The 13,728-nt window shown below is 51.0% G+C and overlaps 1 protein-coding gene across 1 annotated transcript; it reads left to right on the top strand.

Annotated features, from left to right (window-relative positions):
* Nucleotides 1-5,087: 5,087 nt before the first annotated feature.
* Nucleotides 5,088-12,835, top strand: LOC149747397 (uncharacterized). The gene is made up of 3 exons (XM_089895891.1): nt 5,088-7,426; nt 7,629-7,742; nt 9,739-12,835. The coding sequence occupies exons 1-3, from the start codon at nt 7,222-7,224 to the stop codon at nt 10,920-10,922; spliced, it is 1,503 nt and encodes a 500-aa protein (XP_089752017.1). The 5' UTR covers nt 5,088-7,221; the 3' UTR covers nt 10,923-12,835.
* Nucleotides 12,836-13,728: the final 893 nt, after the last annotated feature.

The raw sequence follows: 13,728 nt of genomic DNA on the forward strand, positions 1-13,728 counted from the left end.
CAACTCTATTGCTGGCTTCCTTCCAACAGGAACGATTCTCTCAGACCCAATCAGGACACTGGCTCTTTGCCTTCTGCCGGACACCACCCAATCACAGTGCGCGGGAGGGAGAAGGGCGTGAAGCTCAGCAGCGCCATGACACTTCAGGGCGAAGAGTTTAGGGCCCCGGCGCCGCCTAGCGGTAGGTGAGATTCAACCGCGCTTCCACTGCGCCCGAAGGCATCTTCCCAGGCTCTAACCCCGGTCCTTGCAGGACCCGTGAGAATAACATCGGAGGGGTTTTCACTGGCCCCAGGAGAGGCTGGTCGCGGAGCCTTTCGAGCCTCCTCGGCGACGCTTTGCGTCCGAGCAGAGGCCGGCTTAGCCCCGCTGCGTCCAGAACCCGGCGCCCAGCGGCGAACCCGGGGAGAAGCTCTGGACCCACGGCGCTGCCCCCGGACCCGCTCCTTGCCGGCGGGCAGGGGAGGCCCGGTCCGGGCGAGGGAGGCCGGGCGCCGTGAGCTTCGCGGACGTGGCCGTGTACTTCTTCTCGGAGGAGTGGGGATGTCTGCGGCCAGCGCAGAGGGCCCTGTATCGGGACGTGATGCGGGAGACCTACGGCCACCTGGGTGCGCTCGCTGAGGCCCGGCCCTCCCCTTTAACCTTTTTCTTGTGACCGGGCGACCTTTAGGCTTCGGTCCGGGCGCGCCTGAGAGTGTGTCTATTGTTGGGACGGGTCTTCTCTCCGAGTGATCGGGAGGCTGCACCCCACCCCAGCAGAGGAAGCACCTTCTCTAGGCTCCATCCTCTCACCCTGTCCGCTGTTGGCCCTTCTCCCCTAGGATTTGCAGGCCCCAAACCGGCCCTCATCTCCTGGATGGAGGGAAGGAAGGAGGCATGGAGCTCGGAGGCCAAGGATCCCGAGGAGGGGCCGAGGGGCCCAGGATCTGGGATAGGTGAGGAAAACTGAGCTGAGCTGGAAGTCAGCATCTCTTGGGAGTGAGCCAGGCGGCCCTTTCTCCCAGGAGCCCCTCCCCCTACCTTCCGCAGCCCTTCTCTTTAAAGACCCCAGTTAGTACGAATCCAGTGAACCCTCTCTTCCCAAATTCTCTTTACCACACCTGGCGTCCTCCTTGCCTTCAAGGGAAGCTGGTCCCACTGGTCCACACTGTGGGTTTGGGGTGAGGCAGCTCTGTTGGGGATTGAGATCTTTTGCCTTCTTTCTGCTTAGAGCATTGCTGTCCAACAGAGCTTTCTTCAGTTATGAGAATGTGCTGTATCTCTGCTGTCCAACATAGAAGCCACTATCCACATGTGGCTATTTAGAACTTAAAATGTGGCTAGTGTGACTGAGGAAGGGAATTTTAACTTTTAGCTAATTTAAGCCTAGACACTGCCATATTTCTGATTGGCCTTGCAGAGGGGCCAGTTCACTTGGTCAGGTTTCTTGGCCCGCCCTTGCCTCTAAGGAAGTACCCTGCCATTTGAAGCTGCCTAGACCCCTCAATATAAGTAATTTAATGACTTGCCACCTTCCAATTAAGATGGCAACAGGTGTTTTTGTGTGCTTAAAAGGCACTGAGGTCTCAGTTTGAGAAATGTTTTCACTGAAATGCCCACATCTAAGGTCTTTAACCAGGGAGAGGTGTTAGCTTCCCTATGAAAAGAATTCAGCACTTTCTTATGAGAACACTATACAGTTTTGGAGGCCCTGAGTGAGGAAGAAGGGATGGTACTTTTTCTGAAAAGGGGAAACTTGTACCTGAGGCAGGTGGGGTATCTCTGGACGAGGGGGTCACACTCAGACCCCTGCGCCTCGGATGAATGGGTACTCAGTCTCATGTGCTGCTCCATCTCCATGGACAACTGCCTGCTTCCCAGAGAGAGAGAGAGAGCTATGTGGTTCACAGCACCCTGCAATCTTCCCCTGGATCCAGTGTGGCTGTTGATTTGAATAATTAGAGCACTGGCCACCCGCAGAAGGGAGAAGTCCTATTCATGTCTGGACTGTGGGCAGCTCTTTGCGTTCCCCGCACTGTTAGACACAGGTAGGTCCACTCTGGTTACCGTCCCCATGTTTATGGTCATGTGGCATCCACTTTTCCCAGAGGCCTCACCTGGGCTAGCACCAGCTGTTCCACGCAGGACACACCTGTGCCCTATGACCGCCACTTCCACTCAAACAGGTCCTCTATATCCACAAGTGCAGACGTACGTGCACAGACTGTGGGTGCCACTTTACATATGCCCATCCCCCCACCCCCCAGCCAACATGGGCTCGTGCATTGGGTAAGCACTGCCACTACTGCCTACAAAGTGCTTGCCAGGAAAACATGCTCTGGCACCAGCTCACCCACACGGGAAGGAAGCCCTGCTGGTGTTGTGACTGGGGGCGGTGCTTCCGCCAGAGGCTTCCTTGGCCATTTACAGCCCTTACACAGGCAAGAAACGTTCTCCCTGCAGTTGGCATCTGCTTCTACTCCTCCCTCCTGCTCAGCCAAGAGCGCATCCACTCTGCTGAGAGGCCTTTTCCCTGCACTGAGAGTGGGGAAATATTCAAGAGAAAGTATGCCCTGAAAGCCAACCAGTGGATCCATCAGACAAACAGGGAGAGGCAAAGGTGTGGGAGAGCTGGGTAGTCCCTGTGCCAGGCTCCATCCCTGGAGATGAGGCCCCCCCAGTTCAAATCCACTATTTCTCAGACAGATTCCAGGAGTATGGGGGACCTGGGTCACATGCTGTGAAGGCTTATGATGGAAGATATCTCTTTTCCTCCGAGTGTTGGCCATGCAGGGTGAGCAGAGGCAGGAGACAGAGGAAAAAAAGGGGGAGATGTACTAAGTGATAAGGTGTGTGCGGGCCTTGAAGTCCCCCTTCAGAGAGCAGGATATAGAAGTAATCAGGAAGGTGCCTGTGAATTACTTTACTTAGAAAGGGACAGGTTGGGGACTTCCCTGGTGGCGCACTGGTTAAGAATCCGCCTGCCAATGCAGGGGACACGGGTTCTAGCCCTGGTCCGGGAAGATCCCACATGCTGCGGAGCAACTAAGCCTGTGTGCCACAACTACTGAGCCTGCGCTCTAGAGCCCACGAGCCACAAGTACTGAGCCTGCGTGCTGCAACTACTGAAGCCTGCAAGCCTAGAGCCCGTGCTCCGCAACAAGAGAAGCCACCACAGTGAGAAGCCTGCGCGCAACGAAGAGTAGCCCCCGCTCGCTGCAACTAGAGAAAGCCCGCGCAGCAACGAAGACCCAACGCAGGCAAAAATAAAATAAATAAATTTATTTTTTTTTTTAAAAAAAGGGAGGGCTTCCCTGGTGGCGCAGTGGTTGAGAGTCCGCCAGCCGATGCAGGGGACGCGGGTTCGTGTCCCGGTCCGGGAGGATCCCGCATGCCGCGGAGCGGCTGGGCCCGTGGGCCGTGGCCGCTGGGCCTGCGCGTCCGGATCCTGTGCTCCACAACCGGAGAGGCCGCAGCAGTGAGAGGCCCGCGTACCGCAAAAAAAAAAAAAAAAAAGAAAAGAAAGGGACAGGTTGGAACTAGCCTACATGAATCTGTTAAGGTAAATCCTTCAGGACTCATTACCCTCTCCCAGGATTAAGTACACTGCTTGCTCAAGTCTGGGTTTATGGTGCAATGACATCTTAGGCAAAGGTGAGGTTTGTCAGTCTATAAGGTGAAGTCCACGTGTACTAACTAAAATCGGAAGTTGTACTTTCAGGCATTGCCCCTCACTGAGCACGAAACAAGGAGAAATTAATCTCGAAGACTTTCAAAACCCAATTTAGAGCTGCCAGTGCAACACAGGGGACATTCCAGGTTCAAATCTCATCCCTGCCTTTACTAACAGGTTCTGGGCAAGCTGCTCAACCTTCTGAAACGTCCTCATAATGACTCTGGAAGGATAATCATCCTCATAGGGACTCTGAAGATGAGCTTCAACTGAGATCATTTATATCAATTTCAACCATGCCATTTTTTAAAATAAATTTATTTATATTTTTATTTTTGGCTGCATTGGGTCTTCGTTGCTGTGTGCGGGCTTTCTCTAGTTGTGGTGAGCGGGGGCTACTCTTCGTTGCGGTGTGTGGGCTTCTCATTGCGGTGGCTTCTGTTGTTGCGGAGCACGGGCTCTAGGTGCACAGGCTTCAGTAGTTGTGGCATGCGGGCCCAGTAGTTGTGGCTTGCGGGCTCTAGAGCGCAGGCTCAGTAGTTGTGGTGCACGGGCTTAGTTGCTCTGCAGCATGTGGGATCTTCCCAGACCAGGGCTCGAACCCGTGTCCCCTGCATTGGCAGCTGGATTCTTAACCACTGCACCACCAGGGAAGTCCCTCAACCATGCCATTTTAAGTCTTCTGTCACTTATAGACATTGTTTTACTCTGATGCTTTTATAAAATGAAGATCTTCAAGGAAATTCATAAAAAGGACTTTTTGACAAATAAGACTTTTGATGACTTTTAGATCTTACCACTAAACTGGATAAAAAAATCACAGAACTCTAACAGGAAACCTGATGGCTTCTTCCAGATTAACAGGAATTACATGGGACTGAATGAACTGATAAATATGATTTATAATTTTATGACTTTTTGTCTAAAATATTACTGGCTGGCTTTTAATCTCTGTTTTCCAGAAAACCTTTCCTCTTATGCTATGACCTACAAAAAGTTGATAAAGTATACCTCTGTATTGTAAATGAAGATGAAACATTGCTCTTTTTCTCTCTGCCTGATCCCTCCAGAATTTGGCTTCTCTAGCTAGCTCCCCTCTGGACTTGATGGCTTCTTGCGACCAGGTTACAACTAGTTATTCTAATCATTGAAATTTGTTCTCTTTATGTTGTTCTCAAATTGCTTATGCCTTGTGTCTCTCTCTGCTGTACTATGACCTTATTAATGTTACTAGCTATATTACTTATATCCTGTCTATTTTATAAGATTGTTACCTCTTGCATTACCTAATGTATCATCAGGCCTCCAACAAAATTAATGATGGCTAAATGTCTTGAGGCAATTGATCATATACATAACTCTATGTAAAATAATTTTAACAGGGCTTCCCTGGTGGCGCAGTGGTTGAGAGTCCGCCTGCCGATGCAGGGGACACGGGCTCGTGCCCCGGTCTGGGACGATCCCACATGCCGCGGAGCGGCTGGTTCCGTGAGCCATGGCCGCTGAGCCTGCGCGTCCGGAGCCTGTGCTCCACAACGGGAGAAGCCACAACAGTGAGAGGCCCAAGTACCGCAAAAAAAAAAAAATAATAATAATTTTAACAGTGAGACTCTAGATATGGAGAAGCAACAAGGGAAAACATTTCCTGGATTATAGGAATAGACTAGTAAAACACACGATCCAGAGAATTTTAGGTTATTAATAGGGCCCAATCCAAAAATAATACATTGGGGGACTTCCCTGGTGGCACAGTGGTTAAGACTCCGTGTTCCCAATGCAGGGAGCCTGGGTTCAACCCCTGGTCAGGGAACTAAGGTCCCACATGCATGCCGCAACTAAGAGTTCGCATGCCACAACTAAGGAGCCGGTGAGCCGCAACTAAGGAGCACATCTGCCCCAACAGGCACAACCAAATAAAATTTTTAAAAATTAAAAAAAAAATAAACAGAAACAGCACATTGGGTGGCTGATCAATGAAATCTTCCTCTGACCTAGGAATGAGAATTCCATGACAAATTGACCAGGAAAAGCCTCCCAAACCTTGGTCGAATTTATGACCAAGGGGGGCCCTGTGCGGGAGCTCCCTGGTGGCCTAGTGGTTAGGATTCCGGGCTTTCACTGCCATGGCTTGGGTTCGATCCTTGGTCAGGGAACTGAGATCACACAAGCCGCTGGGCGTGGACAAAAAAAAAAAAAAAAAAAAAAAGACGGGGCCCTGTGGAAAGGGAACCTTGCCTGCCATTTGGTAAACAACAAATGCTGCCGGCCATCAAGTTATCAGACACTGCAGCCACCAGGCCCTCCTACTCCCTACCAAGGTGTGCCTTGAGGGAAATTCAAGATGGAAAAATACAGGAAACATTCTGTGCTCTGGATACTGGCTCGATAGTTAAGTTGCATATCTAAAGAACAATTTCAACAAGCCCAGACTCTTGCATCTTCCCATATATAGAAAAGCCCTAAAATCATTAACTTGAAATGTCTGTTTTTTTGTGATTAGCAATAATGTTTTGATGTTCAAATATATATATTTTTTTTCCAGCAAAAACTGCTATATATCCTGGCTCCTCCCTTACCTCTTTGGAGCAGTTCCTCAGAGCTGAGAGGATAGTCCTCAGTAAGGTCCTGGAATAAAACTCAACTCGGAACTTTTAGGTTTACGTTTTCTTCAGTTGGACAAAATCTTTGTTCTTCTCCTTACTAGCAAGTACCCTCTGAGATTTTCCTCATCAGTAGAACCAGGATGATAATCATCATTTCACACATGGTAGCAAAAAATAAATACGTTGAACGTGTAATATGTTGGGCATGGTACCTGCGCACAGGAAACGCTAACGTTAATTCCCTTCCCCAAAGGGCAAGGAGGGAGTTACCCACTATCGCAAGAGAAGGCTCCTCTGAGAAAGCCAGGAAAGGAGACCCAGGGATATTCCAGCCCCGGGTTGGCCAGAGTGGCTCCGTCGCTCAAATCCTTCCCTCCCTAGGCTAGGCTGCGCCTCCAAGAAACGGAGGACCATTACTGATCCCAGGCGGGGTCGCCCCTTCCCGCCTCCAGACTCCCGGGCAGTCACCCGACATCGAGGGTCCAGCTTTCTGCCCTTACGCTTCCGTTGGCTTCGTTCAAACAGGCCGCTTTTGGCAATACCCAATCAGAATACTCGATCTTAGGCCACCGCCCAATGACCGCGTGGAATAGGGGGGAAAAGGGCGTGAAGCCCAATCGCAGCGCCATCACACTTGAGGGCAAAGAGGTTAGGGAGCCGGCATGGCGCTCCGGTCAATAAAATCGATAGCTGGAAGCTGCCTGTGTTTCAGGCAAAGGCGGTGCAGCGGCGGGGCCGCCATTTTCCCCGAAGGCATCTTCCGGTGCCTTTCACCCAAGTTCGGGCAGGAGTTTCCTGAATAACAGCGAAAGGTTTCCGTTAGCCCCGCCGGCGGCCGATTCCTGTTCCCTCCTGGTGTCCCCAGGCACGCTCCGCCCGGATCCGGCTTGGGCTCCCAAATCCCGGGGCCCGCCAGCGCCCAGCGGCCAAGGCCGGGACAGCCGTGGCGCCGGCTTGTCGGGTCCAATGGCGCGGCCTTCGGCTCCGCTCCCCGCGCGGGGACCAGGAGAGGCCGGACCCGGCCGGAGAAGGGGAAGGAGGCCGAGGGCGGTGAAGTTCGGGGACGTGGCCGTGTACTTCTCCCCGGAGGAGTGGGAGTGTCTGCGGCCCGCGCAGAGGGCCCTGTACCGGGACGTGATGCAGGAGACCTACGGCCACCTGGGCGCGCTCGGTGAGGCCCGCCCCAATCCGCTTCCGCGGGACCCGAAGGGATGGAGGAACTGGGGGTGGGAGTCCAGAGTGTCCATGGTCCTGGCCTGCGAAGAGGTTGTGTCGGGCGGGAGGACAGGGGCTTGGCAGGAGATGCCACCGGGTAGATAAGTCTACCCAGCGTTATGTACGAGCTGGGCCTCTGACTGATTCTTCTTCCCCAGGGTGCGCAGGTCCCAAACCAGCCCTCATCTCCTGGTTGGAACGAAATACCGATGATTGGGAACGGGCTGCTCTGGATCCACAGGAGTGCCCAAGGAGGGTAACAGTCCAAAGAAGTAAGTGAAAAATGCCTCGGAGGGCTTGCAGCTTCTAATGACTCAGTCCAGAGTTTCCGTGGCTAGGGGTACCTATGACCCACGCTCCATTTACCGTGTTCGTTTCTACAACTTCAGGGTTCCTGTCTCTTTCATGGTGTCGAGTCCTTCTACCAAAGATTCACTTGTCAGTTTGTAAACTGACCACCTGCAGTTGTCTGTTGTGTAAATGGATCAGTGAGCTTTTCAAAAGAGCTACAACCCTCCTTCCTCCTTCCCAGGACTCTGTCTCCAGCATGCTTTGAATTGGGCTCTGACTGAGAGAGCCTATACCTCTGACTTTTCCAGGTTTTGGTTGAAGGGATCTTATGGGGAACAGTGGCCTGGGGTGCAGGGGCCTCTTTTTGCCCTTCTGGCAGAATGACCCCGATCAGTGCAGGAACCTGCAAGTCTCCTCAGGATCAAGCAAGGCTCTGATTAAGGCCATTCAGGTAGAAGGGCCCCCCAGATCCACCTACAGGGGCAGATGCAACTGTCTGGGCTGGAGTTTCTGTGCCACATTCTCTAAGGGCAGGGCTATCTTTCTAAGATTCAGATCGGACATGATATTTCCTTGCTTAAAACCTTTCAGCTTGGCTTCCCTGGTGGCACAGTGGTTGAGAGTCCGCCTGCCAATGCAGGGGACACGGGTTCGTGCCCCGGTCTGGGAAGATCCCACATGCCGCAGAGCGGCTAGGCCCGTGAGCCATGGCCGCTGAGCCTGCGCGTCCGGAGCCTGTGCTCTGCAACGGGAGAGGCCAGAACAGTGAGAGGCCCGCGTACCAGAAAAAAAAAAAAAAAAAACCTTTCAGTTTTTGCCAAGGCAGGTTGTCAAATGGCTGTCAGTTATATCTAAGACACTTGGGGAACTTGGTGAAAATACAGATTCCTGGACCCCATCCCAGAACGACTCATTTACTCTTATGGATATCTATGAACATATACATATTTTAATAGCCTCAGTTGATTTGGCTGTACGTTTAGGTTTGGTTCTCACAGTGTGGTCCTCAGACCAGCAGCAGCAGCAGCAGCATCAGTCGGGAATGTATTAGAAAATGCAAATTCCTGGACCCCATCCTAGACATGTTGAATCTAAAACTGGGGGTAGGGCCCAGCAATCTGTTTCATTAAACCCTCCAAATGATTCGGATCACAATAAAATTTGAGAAGCATTGGCTTAAAGGGCCTTATGACCTAGTCAATGCCAAATCATACCTCATTTGTTTCCACTTCCTGCCTTATACTTACCTCTTCAAAAACTGAAAAAAAATTTTATTTTTTTATTTTATTCATTTGTTTATTTTTGGCCACGTTATGCGGCATGCGGGATCTTAGTTCCTGGACCAGGGATCGAACCCATACCCCCCGCAGTGGAAGCGCTGACCTCCAGGGAAGTCCCCAAAACTTTTTTTTAAAATTAATTTATTTATTTATTTTTGGCTGAGTTGGGTCTTTTGCTGCACGCAGGCTTTCTCTGGTTGTGGCGAGCGGGGCTACTCTTCCTTGCAGTGCATGGGCTTCTCATTGCAGTGGCTTCTCTTGTTGCAGAGCTGGGGCTCTAGACGTGCGGGCTTCAGTAGTTGAGGCTCATGGGCTCTAGAACGCAGGCTCAGTAGTTGTGGCGCATGGGCTTAGTTGCTCCACAGCATGTGGGATCTTCCCGGTGCAGGACTCGAATCCGTGTCCCCTGCATTGGCAGGAGGATTCTTAACCACTCCGCCACCAGGGAAGCCCCCAAAACCTTTTTAAAGTCAGCTTAATCTCCTCCAAGAAACCTTCCCTGATTTCTCCAAGCTGGATTAGGGGCTCCTGTAATACCCTCCATATTTCCATAGCCGTATGTCACACTTGGTTGGTTGTCTTTGTCACTAACATTCCTTGAAGACGGGCCGAGTCTGTTTTATAACCTGTAACACTATAATAGGAAAGAGTAGGAGCCAGTGTTTGTTAAATTAATTTCTCCTTTGTGTTCCTGTAGAAACCAGAACCAGAAAGAAGAATGAAGAGAAGGAAGTATTCCCGCCTAAGGAGGCACCCCGAAAGGGGAAGCGAGGCCGCCGGCCCAGCAAACCCCGCCTGATCCCCAGGCAGACATCCGGAGGTCCCATCTGCCCTGACTGTGGTTGTACCTTTCCCGATCACCCGGCCCTGCAGAGCCACAAGTGTGCCCAGAATCTGAAAAAGCCTTACCCTTGCCCAGACTGTGGGCGCCGCTTTTCCTACCCATCCCTGCTGGTCAGTCACCGGCGGGCACACTCTGGGGAGTGTCCCTACGTTTGTGACCAGTGTGGCAAGCGGTTCTCCCAGCGCAAGAACCTCTCCCAGCACCAGGTTATCCACACAGGCGAGAAGCCCTACCACTGTCCTGACTGTGGCCGCTGCTTCCGGAGGAGCAGGTCCTTGGCCAATCACCGGACCACACACACGGGTGAAAAACCCCACCAGTGCCCCAGCTGCGGGCGTCGCTTCGCCTACCCCTCCCTGCTCGCCATCCACCAGCGCACACACACCGGAGAGAAGCCCTACACCTGCCTGGAATGCAGCCGGCGCTTCCGCCAGCGCACCGCCCTGGTCATCCACCAGCGCATCCACACGGGCGAGAAGCCCTACCCGTGCCCAGACTGCGAGCGGCGCTTCTCCTCCTCCTCTCGTCTGGTCAGTCACCGGCGGGTGCACTCCGGAGAGCGTCCCTATGCCTGCGAGCACTGCGAGGCCCGCTTCTCCCAGCGCAGCACGCTGCTCCAGCACCAGCTCTTGCACACGGGAGAGAAGCCCTATCCCTGCCCGGACTGCGGACGTGCCTTCCGGCGGAGCGGTTCCCTCGCCATACACCGCAGCACGCACACCGAGGAGAAACTGCACGCGTGTGACGACTGTGGCCGCCGCTTCGCCTACCCCTCACTGCTGGCCAGTCACCGGCGCGTCCACTCGGGCGAGCGGCCCTATGCCTGTGACCTGTGCTCCAAGCGGTTCGCCCAGTGGAGCCACCTGGCTCAGCACCAGCTCCTGCACACTGGGGAGAAGCCCTTCCCCTGCCTCGAGTGTGGCCGTTGCTTCCGCCAGAGGTGGTCTCTGGCCGTCCACAAGTGTAGCCCTGGGGTCCAGAACTGTAGCCCTAGATCTGCTATAGGAGTGCCTAGCCAGAAAGGCAATGCCCTTTAGAATGGGAAGGACTGTGTAAGTTCATTTCTTTTCGCAGAGGGGCCCAGAAAAGGGAAGGAGCCCCCGGTTATACAGGGCAGAGTCAGAACTAAAACCCAGGTCTCTTGCTACACAGAGCTGAACTTTATTCTACCACGCTGGCTGCCTTAATACATGGGTCTAGAACAGACAGTCCCAGTAGGACAAGTGACATTATTTGGTTAAAGTTTTCCAACCTACCCTATCCTAAAAGAGTTTCTGTGTGTGGATATTGGGCTAAAAGTTCTCCCCATCTAATTTACGGGCTTTGTGTTTTCTAGTTTGTGCACGCAGGGATTACCTGTCCCCTTGCATGCAGTCAGGAGGATCCCATTTATGGGGAGCAAGATCTCCTCCTCCTCTGCCTCTTCCTCCATGCCAGGTTTAAACAAATCTGGTTTAGCCCCCTTTTGACGATATTCCTGCCAAGTGGTCTTCTACCCTTTAAAACCTCCCTTGACAGGGAGCTCACTACCTCACAAGGCAGGTCATTTCACTGTGGGACAGCTCTGACAATTAGAAGGCCCTTAAGAACAACATTCTCCTTCCCTGGAAGCCTTGCCCAGAATATGTTTAAAACTTGATCTACATGGCAGCCCTTCAGAAAACTTAACCACAAATACTCTGCCCCCATGTTTTCAGGTTAATTAGCATTAATTTGGTCAGTCATTCCTTAAAGATAGGTATTCAAGTCCCACACATGATCTCTCCCCAAACAGGTGCTGGTTTTTCAATGTCCTTTTTAAAGGATCATACAAAGTAAGCCAGCATCACAGTATACACTGTACTTCCTTGGTCTGTACTTGTTTTAACAGCTCTAGATTGCATTGGATTTGGGGGTGGTAGCAGTGTACCAGGAATTTATTGGGTTTCAGACACCTAAATACTTAAGCTTTTTCTTTTGTTCTAAAACCACATGCTGTGAAGTAAGTCGTCTGCATCCTGTGTTTGGAAAGTTGGTTCAAGATGGGTCTGGGACATAAGCACAGTGAGCTTTGGGAGATTAAGGAAAAACAGGGGAGCTGTGGTCTAGGCAGCAAGAAGTAGAACCAGGACCAGCTTGTACTTTATCTGGTGGATTTGGATTAGTTCCAGGCAGCCAGTAGCTGGAAAATTCTTGAGAACTGGGTCTCACTCCTCCCCGAGTCTCATCAGAATCAGGACACTAGCACAGAACCTTCCATGAGTCCTCTGTGAACATTTTTCATGAAATGAAGTGAGGCCATTCAAGGAGGTTAAAGAGTTAGGTAACTGAATACAAAGCGGGAAGAGTCTGTAGTCATCAAGTTGTGTTCATGCCCTGCCTCCCTAATAAAAGCTCCAGACAGCAGCAGCAGCAGCAATGTGTTTTAATTTTGACATGCCTCCATGGCACCCATTCCTAAGTAGGTGTGCAGTAAAGCTTTACTGAATTAAGTAAACAAGGCCTACCACTTTTCCTTGGGTAGCTGTACCAAACTGAATTTATAAACATGACATATCGCATATTCCAATAGCTGGTGTGGGTCATCCTCCTACCCCTGTTGCTTCTTCCCTCAGTCCGCCTGATATCAGCCCCAGGGGGGTGTAGCTGGGGCACAGGGTATTTGTAATTACCTGTTCTGGTATTTAGCAAGTTGCATTGTAACTGTTTGTTTCTCCTTGGATTGATGGGCTACCCCAAAAGCAGGGGTCATGCCAGATTGGGTTTCATTAAAATGTCTGATGAATGATTATGTTCTGTGTGGAATTACTGTTTATAAAATGTAAATCTAGTTCCTTGACTAAGTAGACATTTTTACAGTTCTGATGGAAACCTGCCCTTTCCTAGCAGAAACCTATTAGAATTCTGCCTAGCCTCCTGTTTCAGAACTGCCTCTTCCCTACCTCTATCACCAGGCTGACCCAACTACTTCCTTACCTAGGAATTTTAGAAATTTCTTTGGGCCTGGATTGTAACTCATAAACTTGGGAGCCATTGGTAGGCAAGTCCCAGTATGTGGTCTGTGGAGGGCCGAGATGACAGACAAGTTCTTAGGTTTCCTAATGCACTTCAGTCCCAGGATCCCTTTGACAATTAACTGTAGTCAGTGGGAGATCCCAGTATTCTTCCAAGTAATTCTCCCTTCTGCTTCATGTAGTTTAAGTTGAGTTTCTGTTACTTGCAACCAAAAGAATTAACTAATCCACAGCCCCAATATGGGTATATCTCCCATCTGTCCTCATGCCTATATGTGAGCTATGAAGAAAAAAAAGTTCACAGTGCTGCTGAGAGGGGCCAGCCTTTCCACTCCATCCTCAGCTCAACCTTCAACATTGTTTATGTCTTTTATAGCCCCAAACCAGTGACTGCCTTCCCCTTCACCAAGAAAACACAGGATGTCAAACAGAAACTCCCTTAACATTCCACTCCCTGCTGTGACTCCATATTTACCAGTGTGACCACTCCTCATGGGAAATCCCTCATACGCAGAGCTTGTCTGTATAGGTGTGCCTGGATTTCATCTCCTTTTGCCCTCTCAGGGACTTTGCTCCGTCTATTATTCTCTCTTAGTTTTATGGTTTCAGAGTCCCTCTCTTGCCTGGAATATATACATGCCAACCTATAAACATGGTAAAATCTGTCTTTGAAAACAAAGAAATTTCCCTTTGGCTTCTGTCCCCATCTCCTATTTTCAGCTAAGTTTTTTAAAACAACAGTAGCCTACATTCACTACATCCACTCTGTTTATTCTTTGGCCTACTGCAATAGTATTCTAGCTATTTTGTTGAGCCTTTATGATGTGCCGTGTACCGTGGCATTAAGCAT

This window comes from Delphinapterus leucas, chromosome 15 (genome assembly GCF_059928025.1).
Source record: "Delphinapterus leucas isolate spDelLeu-1000000601 "Yukka" chromosome 15, BTC_Dleu_Yukka2, whole genome shotgun sequence".
NCBI classification, from domain to species: Eukaryota; Metazoa; Chordata; class Mammalia; order Artiodactyla; family Monodontidae; genus Delphinapterus; species Delphinapterus leucas.

Coding starts and splice junctions, on each gene's coding strand:
- LOC149747397 (XM_089895891.1), top strand. CDS start 7,222: ATGGCGCGGCCTTCGGCTCCGCTCCCCGCGCGGGGACCAGGAGAGGCC. Junction 7,427..7,628: donor CGGCCACCTGGGCGCGCTCG/GTGAGGCCCGCC, acceptor CTTCTTCCCCAG/GGTGCGCAGGTCCCAAACCA. Junction 7,743..9,738: donor GAGGGTAACAGTCCAAAGAA/GTAAGTGAAAAA, acceptor GTGTTCCTGTAG/AAACCAGAACCAGAAAGAAG.